The sequence below is a fragment of the Electrona antarctica genome, assembly GCF_951216825.1.
Source record: "Electrona antarctica genome assembly, chromosome: 24".
NCBI lineage: Eukaryota > Metazoa > Chordata > Actinopteri > Myctophiformes > Myctophidae > Electrona > Electrona antarctica.
Window position 1 is genome coordinate 27,034,016 of NC_136803.1, and position 17,172 is coordinate 27,051,187.

Genomic DNA, 17,172 nt, shown 5'->3' on the forward strand with positions numbered 1-17,172 from the left:
GTGGATTTTTTAATAAGAATAATGAATTGCATTTTTATAGCGCTTTTCCAAGTGCTCAAAGCGCTTTAAAATGGTTCATTCATTTATACATTGGGAGGTGAAGCGGCGAACAGTCAACGCCAGCGTCCTCACTTCCCACATTCACACACCAATGGTGGCAAGCTCACACCGACCGACTCATTGGAGGCAATGTAGGGTTCAGTGTCTTGCCCAAGGACACTTCGACATGTGGATAGGAGGAGCCGGGATTCGAACCGCCGACCCAGGGATCATTGGACGACCTGCTCTACCTCCTGAGCCACAGCCGCCCAATTTTACCCGTGTGCAGCAGAGGCTTTCCTGTCAGGGCGTTAGAGAGACGCTAAACGCACTGGACCAGGGCAGATGGATAGTAGGCTGCCGCCTCATTTACATGGTTCTTAAACGCTGCCACCACTGCTGTTTTTTTTATCTCTACGACATAATTAATTCCATTCACCTGGTGTTGACTACCGCATGACTGCAATTAATGCAAGATTTCTGGTAGGATAGAAAAACAGCAGTAGGGGAGTCTTAACCCATTCTGGGCGGGAACCCCTTTTGGTGTTTTAAACATCGTTATAATTTAGCTATTGAAAAATAGCAGACCTACAAGCTCATAGCGCGCCACCGAGTGGCGCGCTATGAGCTTGTAGGTCTTCAGAACTATGCTAGGGAGTTCAAGTGGTTTGCAGGCCTTGAGCGGTCTCTGTCTTATGTTTTAGTACTCTTCAGAGCAGAGTACTTTACGATATTTGCCAACTAATTAGATGGGGGGGAAGCAAATTACAAGAAACCAATGATCTGTTTTCCCCTTCTGTCTATTAGTCACCCTATACTTCATCAGCTCTGTGGTGCTCCAGCTAATACGGTCTGTATGGAACTTCACTGGCTGGTTTACAGTCAATTCATCGTTTATCTGAAGTCCAAACTTGCTGCAGATCATTGAGAAACAATGTTTGTACTCGTATTAGCAAAATAATTGTAATGTGTATGTTTGTTGATGTACTCTCTCGGTTCTTGTAACTGTACTAATACTTCATTTATGCTCTGCCGTACAACCGTGTGAGGTGCTGAAATGAGCAGATTTACAAGATCACAATGTGTCGCATCCATGACCCGATGTGGACTTGTAGATCGGTTATTGTCAGCATGTATAAATCAGGATTTAGTGTGATTACTGTGCATAACTCATCTATGGCTGAGATCTGTGCAATGAGGGTGTCATCTGCCTTCTCGATACTTTTGCCCTTCAAACCAGGATTCTTCACTTTCTCGACCACTGCTTTTCTATCTTAATAGCAAGTTTAAATTCAATTAAATTCAGCTGGTGAGCTAGCTGGTATTTTTTTAATGTAGAAAACCAGTTGTATCGGGGGCCACTGAGGGTTCAGAGGTGAAGAAGCGCTGAATTGTTTTTACCATTGAGCTAATAGAGCCTGCCTGCTTGCTCAGGGGATAAATTCAATTCTTTGACACGATCTTAAATGCCTCAACAGAAGAGCGTCATACAGCTACACACAATAATATACAAAAGAGAGATTCTATCGCATTTATCGGTGACTCATTTATACAGGTACAGTGAAATGTTGGAGTGACAAAACCGCTGCTGACAATAGAAGAACTACGGGGGGCCATGGCCCGTCAGGTCCCTTTCCCTGTTTTTTTCTTTTTCAACCGGGGTCACGCACTTGCCCCTTCCCGTTTGGTCATGTATAAATAAAGAGAATTCCTATAGTTTGTACTTTTAGATAAACACTGTATTGAGAGTGGACAAACCAGCCTGTTCCATACATACCGAATTATGCTATGCAGCCTATAGCAGTGCAGAAGGATTGATTCATCAAAGATACAGACAATTACACTTCATGAGTTGTGTAGAACTGCCACCAGACAGAAAAAAGACTGACCATCCTCTAATAAAGCTCTAAGCGTGTGTGAACAAGAGAGAGTTTATTATTTACATATAAGAGAAGCCTCTTCTATACAAGCTGACACGCACATACACAGAGGTGTTCCTTTGTAGACACACCATACAAAGTTCTCGGGTCCCTCTCATACCCCCGTTAAAACCGGTATACAAAACCAGTTGGTACCAGTATATACAAACCAGTCATTCCTTTCGCTACTGTAGCATGTCCACGAAAGCATCAAACTCGTCAATGTTCTTCTCGTAGACGGCCAGCTTCTCTGGAAGGGAGTCCTGGAGGGAGAAACGTTTGCAGTGGATTAAGAGTAGCAGTAGCTGTTGTGAATTATATCCATGCTGTCTGAATGGCAGCCTCTGGTGGACATTCCCCATTCCCTGCATCCATAATGAGACACCTGTTTGCCATCACACCACTCAACTCATAGCCAATCACAGTTTAGGTGTGCCACATATAAGCAGTCACTCACTCCACAGCCCTCACTCAGTTTCCAGACCTCATCCAAGCCACATGCAGAACATGCACTTCCCACTGAGTCTACAGCACCAGCCATGCGTACTTGACCAATGTACTGTCTTGATCGTATTGTGCCTTGAATCATTATGTTTAGTACTTTATGTTTGATATACTTGGCATTGCAATGTATTGTCATTAATGTGGTCCTTATATTGTTTGTAATGTATTCATTTCTTTGCTTTATAGAAACCATGGCATATGGATTAACAGAGATAAACTTAAATGTACTCTGGTGTCACAGAACCCCTCTTTAATCTGAGAACCTTGGGTGGTCAGCTCACAACCTACTAACAACCAGATAGAATATTTAATAGTAGCCCTACTGTCATTGCGTGTAGAATGTTTGTGCGCTAGTTTCAGACAGAGATAATAGCCCCCATAACGATCTGTACACACACTCGTTCTGCACTTCTTTCAACGCCGATAAAGCTTGTACCGTTTAAATCAGAGGGGGTCAAACTGGCAGCAGTAGGAGTTGAGTGGCTGGCAGCACCTGCGAATGGCTTTGCTTCAATATACATACCAGGTCGTCGGCCATAGAGGCCTGAGAGCTGATGTGCAGGGACAAGCTGGCCAGCTGTGGGGGGTTCTGGAACTCCCTGTAGAAGGAGCCTAGGTCCATGGGCAACAGGTCATCTTTGGAGAAGGCCGGTTTCTGACGGAATAAACCAGAGGATGAACATCAGCGACTGTCCGTTGTTCGCGCAATCACAGTTTACCAGCTTTTCTGGTTGTTTCACCACTTATAGCCTATACATGCTTCATTGCCCGGGGTCCCCCCCAGGGATCTGTACTTGTCCCCCAGGGGTTATCAGCTTTTGGGCTGGGGACCCCAAAAATACTTTGGCCATGTCTCGCGACCCTGATGATATCCAACGAGTGGTAGAGGTGAAAATGCGCACTGGGTCATACGCAAAATCTTTTTTTTCCCCACCTATACATCTGTCTTTCATAATGACCAAATACCATGCAGTGTTTTGTCCCAAAGGGGCTTCTGTAAAAAGGCGAACAAGCCTATGTATGACCCAGCGCGCATGCTCTGAGCTCCTGGGGGGCTCTCCGTTTGGAGTTATGCAATTTTTCACCTCTACCACTCGTTATTGGATATAATAACGACGCAAGACCACAATCAATTTACCATCAATTGATACAATGAATCCATGCAGAGAAAAGGCGAGATCCTTACAAAGTCCACCATGACGAAGTCGTCTGGTTGTTGTCCCGAACCCTCAGACTCCTGGGAGTGCAGACTGCCCTGCAGGGGGGAGGGCGCTGTAGGGGAGTCAGGGGGTTGAACCTAACACACACACACACACACACACACACGTTAGTGTCACTCTACACTATAAGGCTCTCTCCTGCTTCACATCGATATACATTTCTGTTAACATGTTCCTTAGTTTGAGTTGTTTCACAACTGTGACATACTCGCCGCTAAAACTTTTCATACTTTGCAAATACTACACCGACTTGTAGACGCAGAATTATTTTCAACAAGATTTGCCCAGCCTGTGATGACAGTTGTCTATGACATACTGGGCTGTATTTTGCGTGTCTTAAGTACCAGGTCTTATTACTTAACTTAAGACCTGGAGGCGTGATCAATGCCATTTGGCTATTCTGAGTGGGCAAAGAGCATTGACCACGCCTCCAGGTCTTAAGTTAAGTAATAAGACCTGGTACTTAAGACACGCAAAATACAGCCCACTGAGTCATATGATACACGACTCCAAATTCAGGCATGGTTTCAGCCCCAACAGAGCCCCTTTGGCTTCCATTCTCAAATTAAAGTATTGGCCTATTGGCCTGAATATAAGACTGTTTTTTTTCCCAATGGAAATATCCTAAAAAAATAGGGTCGTATTATAACCGGGACTAGACTACTTCATAGTCAATGTTCTTTTTCCACAAATGAGTCTTGAAAAATGTGGGTCGTCTTATATTCGGCACAATACAGTAAATATTTCAAACAGAATACTGGCGGTGTGCAAAAGACATTTGACGTGCATTGGTCGAGCGGTGAAGTCAACAACACGAGGCTAATGGAAATAAATGTTACCATGGGGTCATTCTCCTCGTTGTCCACACCTCTGGGTGCAAAGGCTGCAAACGGCAAGTCCAGACTTGCTGCCACCTACGCATATGCGCGCGCACACACACACACACACACACACACACACACACACACACACACACACACACACACACACACACACACACACACACACACACACACACACACACACACACACACACACACACACACACACACACACACACACACACACACACACACACACACACACACACACACACACACACACACACAGTAAAACAAATGTGTGCTATACAGCTGAATCGGATTCCCCTACATCGAGAAAGGTTTGTGATACGATACTACTTAATGGTATGGAATATTGAGGCTTCATGTCACGTTATGACTGATGAGTAATATTGTTATATTAAGCATTATAAGTCTTAAACATAATATAACCTATTTAACAACACTGTAGCACTATAACAGTACAAAAACGGTATATTATGACCTATTCTTACTTCATATGAAAGCATAGTGTTGATATTCCCAACATCATAATGACTTTTCTTTATTTTACTTTTTTTTTTAACACATATCTTATCTTCTGGGGGTCCCTGGCACAAAGCCTGTTCAGATGGTGGTCCGCGGCCAAATACATATCAAATCAATTTGGGGGGGTCATTGACATGAAACGGTTTGAGACCCACCTGTGTGTTGGGTTTATTGACGAACGCCCCAACTCTCCTGGTGATCAGTGATTCCACCGGGTCACAAAAAGGAGACGCACTCCTCCTCCCCCTCGTTTCATCTCTCCTCCCGTCACTCCTCCTCCTCGTTTCATCTCTCCTCCCGTCACTCCTCCCTCCTGGGCTCTGGGACAGACCCTCGTCATCTCCACTGGAAAGAGAACCAGAGACTAGAGATTAACCCATTTAGGCCTGACCTCAAAATTAAAAAAAAATCTTCTAAATCCTCCAGTTTTCTGAAATAAATATTTTCACGATTTTTCAAAAATAGCAGACCTACAAGCTTGTAGCGCACCACTCGGTGGCGCGCTATGAGCTTGTAGATCTGCTATTTTTCAATAGCTAAATTATAACAATGTTTAAAACACCAAAAGGAGTTCCCGCCCAAAATGGGTTAATTACATCAGTGTCAAAGACTAACGTCACATTTCCACTGCTTGATACGGCTTAACCAATTTAGACCTGACGTCGAAATTTAAAAAAAAAGTATTCTGAAAGAATATATATTCAAAGATTTGTGCCGCATTTGCACGATTTTTCAAAAATAGCAGACCTACAAGCTCGTAGCGCGGCACTCGGTGGCGCGCTGAGCTTGTAGATCTGCTATTTTTCAATCGCTAAAGTATAACATAATGCTTAGATAAAACACCAAAAGGGGTTCCCGCCCCGGAATGGGTTAATAACTCTACCTGCTTTACTTTGTGTTTCACTACAGATAAGATGAGAGAATCAAGCTTCTAAATGATCTGAAACGCTTTACTTGTACTTTCTGTGGGAACTAAGCACTAAAACAAATTTCAAACTTGTAAAACTGTGACGTGACAATAAAGTTGATTCTGAGATAGGACAATAGGAAACGTAGCGTGACTGAGTGACTAATTACAGAACTGTTTGGGTTACTGAAATTTGATACATTTGTTTTAGTTATAGACTTATAGATGCCCGACTTCTGTGGGGAGAAATATTGTGTTGCTCATTTGGTTAACGTTACTTTACAGTGTGCGACAGAAGGGATATAAGGGATGAGGAGTGTTAGGGCCGATTCATACTATTTTACCGCTGTTTCGGCGCTGTAGTGCCGAAATGATTTCGGCTCGTCAGAAATGTTCAGTAGCACCGAAGAGACGACTTTAGGACGGTACCCGCCCCCCCCCGAACCTCAAATTCCATCACATTGTAGGCTCTACAGAGCCGAACCGACTTTTATGAATAGAGTATGAATCAGCCCTTAGTCTTAACAAGTGAGTTTTCATAGTGGCAGAAAATGTGGGATGAATTTATCATTCAGTATTCTGTAGTCTTTTCAACCCCACCTTTGCCCTCGATGGAGGTGATATAAAAAAAGATGGCCCCTTAACTTGCTGACAGTAATCTCTGGGGGCCAAGCTAGAAGACTCAACTTATTATTATACATCCCTAATATCGTCAAATGGTAGAAGAAACCGCTCACCTGCTGCCAGGAGTGTTGGGTGCGTGGTGGTCAACGGTCACATGATGAGCATCAGTCCCATGAGCTGGTTGGGCAGGACCCAACGCAACCCCGCCCTCCTTCCCAGCATGCATCACCTTACGGAGAGAAGGAAGATGAAGAGAGTTACCAGGAGTGGCCAAATACAAAGTGAGTGAGTTGTGAGTGTCAAGGACTGTCTACAGAGGACGAGACGCGAAGACTGTACGGGCGACGCCATGTTGCTCCATGGTCTCAACATGCGCAGTTGAGACCAGGAAGTTGTACATGCCCAAATTTGTGCATGTACAACTTCCTGGTCTCAACTGCGCATGTTTCTTTCCTTCCATGGAGCACCATGGAGCAACATGGCGTCGCCCGTACGGTCTTCGCGTCTCGTCCTCTTTAGACAGTCCTTGGTGAGTGTGTGTGTGTTAGTGTTACCTGGTGCAGGTTGACAGCACAAGGGTGGTGGTCACCAGCTCCCCCTACAGCGGTGGGCTGATATGACATCCTTGAACTGTACAACTGGAGGGACAGACAGACAGAGACAGACAAACTTCTATTTAACCCATTTTGGGCGGGAACACCTTTTGGTGTTAGCATTATGTTATGCTTTAGCTATTGAAAAATAGCAGATCTACAAGCTCATAGCTCGCCACCGAGTGGCACGCTACGAGCTTGTAGGTCTGCTATTTTTTGAAAAATCGAAGAACGACTGACATAGAAACATAGCTTTTTCAGAAAACTGTCAGGATGTAGAAGACATTTTTAGGATCTGATCTCAGGTCAAAATGGGTTAAAAGAGAGATGGAGACAGAAATAGACGAGAGAGAACAGGGCTAAAAGAGAGCACATGCAAGGATGTTTTAAACAGGGGTTGAGGAAAGCCAGAGATAACACGATTAGAGGACAGCTGACCAGTCTTTAGAGTTAGCTTAACAGAGATCTCTATTCATACTTCAGTCTAGACACCAAATGGCGAAGACGCTAATCGTTTACATACAGATTTGTGCAAAATAACACACACACACACACACACACACTAAGACTCACAGTGTGAGTGACAGGTCCGTGTTGCAAACTGTCCAAGGGGAGAGGCTTAGACGCCTTTGCAGGGGAGGGAGTCAACGTACACACACACTGAGACAAGACAAACAAACATGCATGCACACACGCACGCGCACACACACAGCCGAGATGAACGGACAAAGACACGCGCACAGACCACAAACCCAGATGCACAGCAGAGAGACAGACAGACAGAGACACACACACACAAAGACAGGCAATTCACAGAGGCAGAGAGGAGGAAAAGACACAAACCGGGGGGACAGACAGAAGAGAGAAAAACAGCAGATGAAAAACATTCGTAAAAACAGTGGAAGGAAAAGACAAAGAATAGGTGACAGAATATAGATTTGTGAAGAAGAAGAGAACTAAAGAGTCCGTGATTGTCACTGCTTGTGTCAGAGTGCGTTTGAGAAGAGTCATACCTGAGAGGGAGGGGAGGTGGAGAAGGAGGTGGTGCACACCTCCTGGGAGTCTTCAACTGCTCCAAACACTCCTTCCTCCTCGCCCGGGGCTCTGGACACGGACACACACACACACACACACACACACACACACACACACACACACACAGACACAAGTGCGTGAGAAATCTCTAAGAGTGTAAAGGTAGCCAACCAAGCTTGATCGCTCGGCTTTCGACGCTCTACAACTTGCAACCGGACGCTACAGTGTACCCACCGCCCAGTCAACAGATTTTTGGCGCTTTCCAACACTGCTTCGGTGGAGAGCTACTGTAAAAACGTACCCGTAAGAGTATGAATTTTACTGTGTGTGTGTGTGTGTGTGTGTGTGTGGCAACCATCAAGTAACACAATGTTGGTACAGAGGGAGGCACATTGCTCAGACAATGTACGATCATTAAAAAAATCACAAAAGGCTGACCTATTTATCAACATTGTGAAACAACTACATCTCCTAGAACAGATGACCTATTCTTTAAGACTGCAAAAAGAGCTGGGTGAAAGAAGATGGGAGAAATGGATAGAGTATTTAATAGCTGGGGGGGCGGATATGGAGTGAATATGGGCTGTGTCTTTCCGGTTGTCAATGAATCCAAAAGTCTGTAATATGTATTGTTGTTGCTTGTTGCTGTACATCCCATGACCTCTTTTGTTTTTTTGTTGTTTATTATTTTTTATATTATTATTCTGCTTTTTCTGTTGATGTTTTTGTTTTATTGTATGCCTTGTTTGTCTTTTGTGTCTCTTGCATATTAAAAAAAAAAGAAAAAAAAGATGGAGGGATGTAAGGAGGTTTCAGATTTTTTGTTTCATAGTACAGTCACCATGAGGGCTCAGATCAATAGTGACAGGTCAGTCAGTGACCAGAACACACTTGATAAGACTGACAGGGCCTCGTACATGGGCTGACGCTGTGTATGGGTACCATCTCTAGCATAGACATATAAAGGTCTATGCTAGGTCTATGCTGTGGAGCGTGTGTGCTCAAGGGAGGGCAAAAGATTCCTGAGATTCCTCGCGAAGCACCGCGGAAGCATGAGCGTGCGTCACAGAGCGCATGTTCGGGTCTGATAAGTCCCGGGAAAAGATGCGCTGTGATTGGCCAGTAGCCACTTGAGTGGCAGCGTGACGTAGATTCTTCCGTAAATTCTTCCGCCCTCCCGTCAACACACATGGCTCCATATAATTTAGCTATTGAAAAATAGCAGATCTACAAGCTCGTAGCGCGCCACCGAGTGGCGCGCTACGAGCTTGTAGGTCTGCTATTTTTGAAAAATCGTAAAAATGTGGCGCAAATCTTTGAATATATATTCTTTCAAAGTGAATGTTTTGAACTCAGGTCTAAATGGGTTAATATCTATGATCTCTAGTACCTGAAGTTACAGGGCTGACCCGCGTGGTGGGCCAGATGGTTGCCATAGGGATTGTTGTCCACAAAGTGGTCCACGATGATCCCCATGATGGGAGCCGAGCGCTCAAACTGTCTGCAGACGGAGCAGAGCAAAACCACAGGACATTTGACTGAATATCAGCTTCTACCATGGATTGTTCATTGTAGTTTCTTACTTTATTACTATATTACTTAATATACTCTCATGCAAACAATGAATTTACAATCAATGAGATTAACTAAATGTTTCTTTGTATCAAAAGTTCTCCAATGCTGAAAACCAAATTAAATGTATCTTAATGCTGACCTATAGTGACAATGATACTGACTGAACAACTTTTACATCTTGTTGCTACTCTGCTTGTCTAGTACAATACCCTGTATTGTGTTGTTTTGTAACTGTTTGTTTTGTGTTTTGTTTTCCTTTTTTTATGTTCTGTTAATTACCTTGTACTGTAATTACCTGTAATTACTTGTAATTACCTGTAATTACTTGTAATTACCTTGTACTGACTGTATACTGTGCGACTGTATACTTGTGGACCCTCTCGGAAACGAGATATTGTATCTCAAGGGGTATTCCAAATAAAGAATTTCAATATATATAAAGCTAAATAAAATGTCATGACCTAATGTGTGATGAAAACAGTGTGAAAGGAGCCCCACGCAAAAGTGTTGATTCAACAATTAAACAAATGCTGAATCCGAAGACAGCCTATATCTACGAGCTCACAATACGCCACAGACGCATTGAGAGCTTGTAGATTGGCTATTTTTCGCTGCGCAACATGCTTCAATGATCCAAATGATTGAAATCAGTCTCAATCCATGCCTTCTACAAATTCACACAAAAGGTCCTCGCCTGCACTGAAAAGAAAACCAATGAAATGATGGCCAATGAGAAAGCTAGTGGTCTTAGAAATAAGGTTATTTGCAGTGTCAGGGTAATTTTGACACAAAGCCTGGAGGAACTGGGAACCAAACAGAGGATCTTCCGATCCCCAGAAGGCCTTCCCACTTGCTGATCCCCTGCCGCACCTAGTGCTGATACAAGCTATGTAACAATTGGGTCATGCAACAGTTTATAGAGCCACACATACATTACCGACACACACTATTGTATACTAGGGCATTCACTTCTAGTCATTTTTACTAGTTGACTAGTTGCCTAGTTTACTAGTCGACTAGTTGTTTAACTACCTATTATGTAAAAAATAAAAAATAAAAATAAACCTTTTTTTCTTTTTTGGAAATAAATATTTGTACATGGTACTGTGTACATGGTGACTATAACTATATTCTACCTGATCTTGAGGCCTACAAAATCGGGAAAAAAATAAAGAAATAAACTTTTCTTTCCCTTCTTATCAACTAGTCAACTAGTACCAACAAGGTCGACTAGTGGATTTACTAGTCGACTAGTAAACTAGTCGACTAGTTGCTTAATGCCCTATTGTATACATACTGTACAGTGCATTGCTACCAAAAACGACATCAGTCTGTATGACTGAGAGTGTGTGTGTGTGTGTGTGTGTGTGTGTGTTACCTGCTCGACATGAATGCCAGGTTAGTGCGGTAGGCACACGACAGGGTGACGGTGCCAATGGGGGTGCCCACTACACCCACACGTACCGTCTGAAAACCTACACGACAAAAACACACGACAGAGCCTTCAAATGAAACCGAACACAAACTGAAAACATCCATGAAAAAAAAGTGCGTTTCGTGTTGGTGTGTGCAGGGAGGTTTAGAACAAGGTTACCTTCTCCTAGTCCGCTGAGCTGGACCTCACCAAAGTATATCCTAGATGCATGGAGAAATATGTACAAGAATGATCAGAAAAATGTTCTTAATGCATTTAGGCCTGACCTCAAAATTTAAAAAGATTCTTCTAAATATTTTCACGATTTTTCAAAAATAGCAGACCTACAAGCTCGTAGCGCGCCACTCGGTGGCGCGCTATGAGCTTGTAGATCTGCTATTTTTCCAATAGCTAAATTACAAGATAATGTTTAAAACACCAAAAGGGGTTCCCGCCCCAAAATGGGTTAATAATCACTAAGAAAATAATCAATAGTTACAGACCTACTACTGTACACCACTGTTCTTTCATGCGCACAAGCACCGACACACAGTAAGCACATACCTGTATAATATGACATAGTCGTGTCCCTGCTTTCTGGACAGTTTGTATGCAGGAGTGACTCTGGTGATGGCCAGTAGTGACTTCAGCAGGAGGGACAGACGGTTGTACACAGTATAAGACACCTTAATGTCTTTATCGCATCTACAGAGGGACAAAAGCAACATGTATGTGACAATTCTGTACACACTGCAACCATACAGTAATACTGTGTGTTGTTACTGTCATTAGCTGCTGTGTCAAGTTACGATTTCTATCATTTTCATCACATCTCCTATCCCTGTAAGCCAAGAGCTACAGGCCACTGGTGAAAACACACAATGAATAAACCCCACTCACTTTTCATTCATCTCCACGCACCAAGTCTCCAACTCCATGGAGTCACCCTGGTGTGGGAAAGAGAGAGAGAGAGAGAGAGAGAGAGAGAGAGAGAGAGACTTAATTAGAAAGAATGAAACCACTGTTTCCATGTGTGTTGTGTGCTTGCATTCTTTTCAATCAGCTTAATTTGTACATGCCGACAGCAGGCCGGCCCACAATCTCAATTCTCTCATAATTCAAACCAGTCAACAGCAATTACAGCACATGCAGTGTTTCTTAATTGATACATAACAGCAAGACTGTGGACCAGAACTAGACATTCATATATTATTGTCTGTAGTTGCTCAACAACTGCTCCATTCAAAATGTGGAGCACCTGGAGCCAACTACTGTGGCTTTAAACAGACAACATCAAAGTGCTCGACTTAAACCTCTCTTGAAGAATATCTCTTGTATAGTAGCAAAACCATAAGAGTAACTAAAATTGAATTGGACAGCCAACTGCACGATTATTGCTTAAATTTAGAAATTAGATCTCATAGGTGTCTGAGTCTAGATCTCGATCTTTTCATCGATTAATTGTGCAGCACTACCGCCAACTGGACTGCTTCTGTCCCTCCGGCTTGTAGGTCTGCTATTTTTGAAAAATCGAAGAACGACTGACATAGAAACATAGCTTTTTCAGAAAACTGTCAGGATTTAGAAGACAAATATACATTCATAAAAGTGACAGCATAACCCAAAATAAAGTTTTCTTTATGTCCACGCAATTATGTGAATGCCTCACACACGTCAAGACAGAAGGTATGGACCGACTTTTACCTCTATTACACTGGCCAACAGATTTGTGCATTTAAAATGTTTCAAAAAAAGGTTCCACGTGACACGTTGTGAGCTTGTAGATTTGTTCATATAGCAGATGCATATAGGTTTAAAAGTGCTTGTGTGCCTTTAATGGTTGCTTATTTTGGGCTCGTCTTCATAGACACAATGGGATCTTTACCTCTGATGTCTTGAGGGAGATCTCCACACACATGGATCGACCGATGCCTGGAAGCTGGCCGGACAGGGCCTTCTTGGCTTCATGAGTTACTTCTGGTATGTCCTTAATGGCCAGGTTGAACTGGAGGAAAGCACACAGGCAGAGAGACACAAAGAAGAGGGAATGGGTGGAAAGCCGAGACGGGTAACACAATACCCTTCACTTGGAAGATCTTTCAAAATAGACATGAAAACAGAGACGAAAACAGGACAGGGAGAAAAAGCGCTGGTGAAAATGGATCCATGTCCATTGGAGTCATGAGGCAATAACGGTTGCATTATCATTTGACACTACAGTGTGTTGCGTATTACCGTACGTTAACCTGCTCAAAGTGAAGGTGGATTGAATAGATGGAATGGAGGAGGAATGAGATGAAAAATGAATGGGTGGAGGGGAAGCTTTTCCCAAACTCTCTGGGCGTTTGTTGTTCTCCATTACGATTTCAGGCCTATAAAAGCCAACTCTCGAGTCCCGTAGTTTTTTTCCATGAGCTTAAACCCTATACCTTGCTGACCGAGGTTGGCCTTCTTGGCCTTCTCCTTTTTCCCCTCTACACCAAATCTCTTCGGCAAAGAATAGCCAATCTACAGACTCACAGCATTGCAAGTTGTGGGCTTGTAGATGTGATATATCTTCACAGTATGTGGTTAATAGACAGCCTGACAGCTTTCCTCCAGGGACGAGAGGTGCAAAGATGAGATAGGAATGAAGGACATAGGGCTTAAGGACAGCATCGAAGGAGACATGTTTATACGAATAGCGTGGTTACCCAGTCGGAGCCGGTGGGTGACGAGGAGGAGCGAGTGCAGATCTTCTCTCCCAGACGAGCCTGGACGATCACCTGAACAGTCTGAGAACAGGAAATGAATGGTCTCACCAATCAGGAAATAACACACCGACCAATAACGGCACGGGAACAGATAACACAGGAAATGCACATACCAGTTATGAAATTACAGTACACACATCTCAAAAACACATCTCGACAGACACAGACAAGCCTGGACTTGGAACTGCTTAGAAACACACATACAGAATCAATCAAGTAACAGGTTTAAGTCATTTAAATTGTGTCCAATGTGCCAAATTGTATTAACAACTTTAACTTTACTGTATATGCATTGTTGACCAGGGTTCTCCAGGACCCTGGTCCCTTTTTCCCCCTCTACACACCAAATCTTTGTTGAAAATAGAATATGTAATTTTTAAGCTCACTGTCACAACGTTGCGAATTGTCGTGAGCTTGTAGACCTGCTATTTTGCCAAATGTTTGCCTAATAAATATGAGATGCTACCAGGGATCATGTGGTTTAAACTGTATTCATTTATTTATAACAAAGGTTTTGTTTTTACTTTGTGAGCTCTCCCTCAGTGCAATCACAAGGTTTAGATAAGAATTGAGTTAATTTATCCATTACTTGATCTACAGTCACTTGATAAGACCTATGCTGTGCCTCTCAAAAGACCCAGTGTGATGTTGTATAAACTAAAATAAATAAAGGCGTTTTCATAGCACATATTTTCAGGTCAGGTCTAAACAAAAAAAATCACACCCGTGTGAACTGAGTGGTGTAACTGTAAACAGAAACATCATAGTAAAACTGAAGGCAAGGGGGGGAAAGTCTTTCATTCAAAGTAAATGATACATCGTGAGAGCACAGAAGATAGCAATAATCTATCTATTAGCAGACGATAGACATCCCTCTGAAAGTAAGTCACAATTGAACGGCAACAATATTTATCCAAGAAAATGCCATCTCTTCTCTGACCTTCAAGGCGAAGAACTTGATGAATTTGTCCAGGTCCTTCCTGTCCTGAGAGCTCAGGTCACCGTGACCGTCCATGATGTCACAACCCTGTCACAACACCACATCATGACAAAACGAAAATAAGTCGATCAGGGAGAACATTCCTCCAACATTCACAATTTGCCATGTCCAAGACTTTTCTCTCTTTAACCCATTTTGGGGCGGGAACCCGTTTTGGTATTTTAATAAGCATTATGTTATAATTTAGCTATTGAAAAATAGCAGATCTACAAGCTTGTAGGTCTGCTATTTTTGAAAAATCGTGAAAATATGCCTCAAATCTTTGAATATATATTATTACAGTGACATTTTTAACTCAAATCTTTGCTTCTGGGGAGGTTTTCAGACATTTTTTTTTATTTCGATGTCAGGTCTAAATGAGTTAAAAGGAATACAAACTATTTGTACTGTAGCCATGTTTATTGAACTGAATTTCATTATTTGAACGTGTGGAACTCATATTGTACAGTCATTTTAACAGTCAAAATCTTGCTCGTCAAGGCAGTTGTTCAAACACGTCTCCTCTCCCTTTCAAAGATTTTTACCTACTACCTCATGTCTATTATTCTTTTGGGAGGAATCCAAAAGAATAATAGACATGACATGTAAACATTGTATAAAGTCTCCTCTCACTTACTATACAATAACTCAATAGCTCTAAATAAGTGCATAAAAACTACTGAATCACTTCACCTACACAACCCAGTGAATACCTTTTTTTGGTAACCATGTCTATAATGCATTATAAACATACAACAAATTATATTATTGTGTGTGCAACATTACATCATCAAAAGAATATATAACCTAAATATAGCTCCATTTATGGAACCTCTGGTTCCAGAGTGGAGGGAGAGGTTCCATATAAATAGAGCCTATATGTACAATTAAACATAAACCTAAAGTGTATCTCCAAAGACCAGAAACATCGGTCTTAAAGAGTATACATTTACCATTATGTCTCAGAAGATTTAAATGGCATCCAATGATTCCAATCCATGGTAGTGAATGATGATTATGCTAAAATTATAAACAATAATAATGGAAATCATTGACGTGGGTCAAATCATATATAGTACCACCACAGTGTCGCATTGCAGGGTGAATTTGTCGAAATGGACTAGTGTGTGAAGGCAAAGAGTTTACATGTTTATACCTACTATTTTTAGCTCCTGGTGGTTGTGTAAACATTGCTCAATTGTTCAACCAACCAACGGTGGCCCGTGGTGGCTAACGTTAGCATCATGCTAGCAGCGTTTTTTTGTGTTACTTACACATCACAAAGGAGAGAATCTCTTTGATGTCCGTCTTCCCGTGTTGAACCTGTGCAACACAATATAGTATCTAAATACAGAAAACAACGAGATATGTCTATATTACACACGGTTACATGGCTGGAGAACAGGAGACTAAAAAAATAAACACAAACACACTGCAGCTCTTCTTCTTCTGCCCAGCTGAGCTGGACCAAAACCAAATACAAGCATGAGATACGTTTTTGCCTGTATCAGTTTATTGTAAGACTTCCTCATCCTGCAAATTTGTATTATAGTAGAATATTAAAGAAACATTAACCTAAAGATACATTCCCTGCTGCTTCATAACTCTTATTTTATTTATGTATTTGTTATGGAGACTTGTCCTACCTTAGTTTTCAAGTCGCCAGCGCGGAGACGGTGTAGCCTAGTAGTTGAGACGCACTTCAAGGGTCCATTGTTTGTGATCACACAGCGTTGTTTATAAAACAAACTCCAAAACGATCAGCTTCGCTGTGTGTATGTGTGTGTGTAAATAAATCAGTGTTCAGTTCAATATAACGTAACAAACTATTCTCTTCTTATTTCATTCTTATTTCTATTGTGTTAACTTGTGGACTTGTTATGTGGTCAAAAAACTATTTGCTGCCATTCTCGCTCACGCGTGTGCGTGTCCAAACATTTTCCTCCTGTCACACCCTCTCTCTCTCCCAGGTTCCATCCTGCTGTGTGAGCTGTGGGCCTGTGCCAACTATGGCTTAGCCGAAACAGCGGGGGGCAGCAACGAGTGTCCAAGCAAACCAATAAATAAGATAGAAATAACTAAATTGGTTCTAACAGTATTTATTTATTTATTACCGGTATGTTTTGTTACTCAACGACTTAGAATAAATTAAAGAAATAATAAAGAAAGAAAGAAAATCCCTGTGACTGATTGAAGTTTTTATTAACAGTTTACAGTACATTTCAAGCACAATTTTTCAC

General features: G+C 42.2%; 1 protein-coding gene across 4 annotated transcripts; it reads right to left on the reverse strand.

The window, feature by feature from the left end:
- Nucleotides 1-683: 683 nt before the first annotated feature.
- Nucleotides 684-16,394, reverse strand: atg13 (ATG13 autophagy related 13 homolog). 4 transcript variants are annotated; one of them, XM_079495080.1, is made up of 19 exons: nucleotides 16,207-16,394; nucleotides 14,894-14,980; nucleotides 13,894-13,974; nucleotides 13,086-13,205; nucleotides 12,101-12,147; nucleotides 11,765-11,905; nucleotides 11,381-11,421; nucleotides 11,165-11,261; nucleotides 9,602-9,712; nucleotides 8,190-8,280; nucleotides 7,750-7,836; nucleotides 7,138-7,221; nucleotides 6,697-6,812; nucleotides 5,334-5,397; nucleotides 5,208-5,297; nucleotides 4,522-4,596; nucleotides 3,649-3,759; nucleotides 2,986-3,117; nucleotides 684-2,221 (listed from the first exon to the last, which is right to left on the reverse strand). In XM_079495080.1, exons 2-19 carry the CDS (start codon nucleotides 14,966-14,968, stop codon nucleotides 2,144-2,146), a joined length of 1,641 nt encoding a protein of 546 aa, XP_079351206.1. In that variant the 5' UTR covers nucleotides 14,969-14,980; nucleotides 16,207-16,394; the 3' UTR covers nucleotides 684-2,143. The 4 variants fall into 4 exon arrangements, with proteins under 4 accessions (XP_079351206.1, XP_079351205.1, XP_079351207.1 ...); XM_079495079.1 differs by having other exon boundaries at nucleotides 5,208-5,397; XM_079495081.1 differs by lacking the exon at nucleotides 7,750-7,836 and having other exon boundaries at nucleotides 5,208-5,397.
- Nucleotides 16,395-17,172: the final 778 nt, after the last annotated feature.

Bases quoted from the DNA above. Each gene is read 5' to 3' on its own strand.
- atg13 (XM_079495079.1), bottom strand. From the start codon at position 14,968: ATGGACGGTCACGGTGACCTGAGCTCTCAGGACAGGAAGGACCTGGAC. The intron at 12,148-13,085 runs GTAAAGATCCCA...TTCCCACACCAG, and splicing joins TCTCCCTCAAGACATCAGAG to GGTGACTCCATGGAGTTGGA. The intron at 7,837-8,189 runs GTATGACTCTTC...GTCTTGTCTCAG, and splicing joins CCACCTCCCCTCCCTCTCAG to TGTGTGTGTACGTTGACTCC.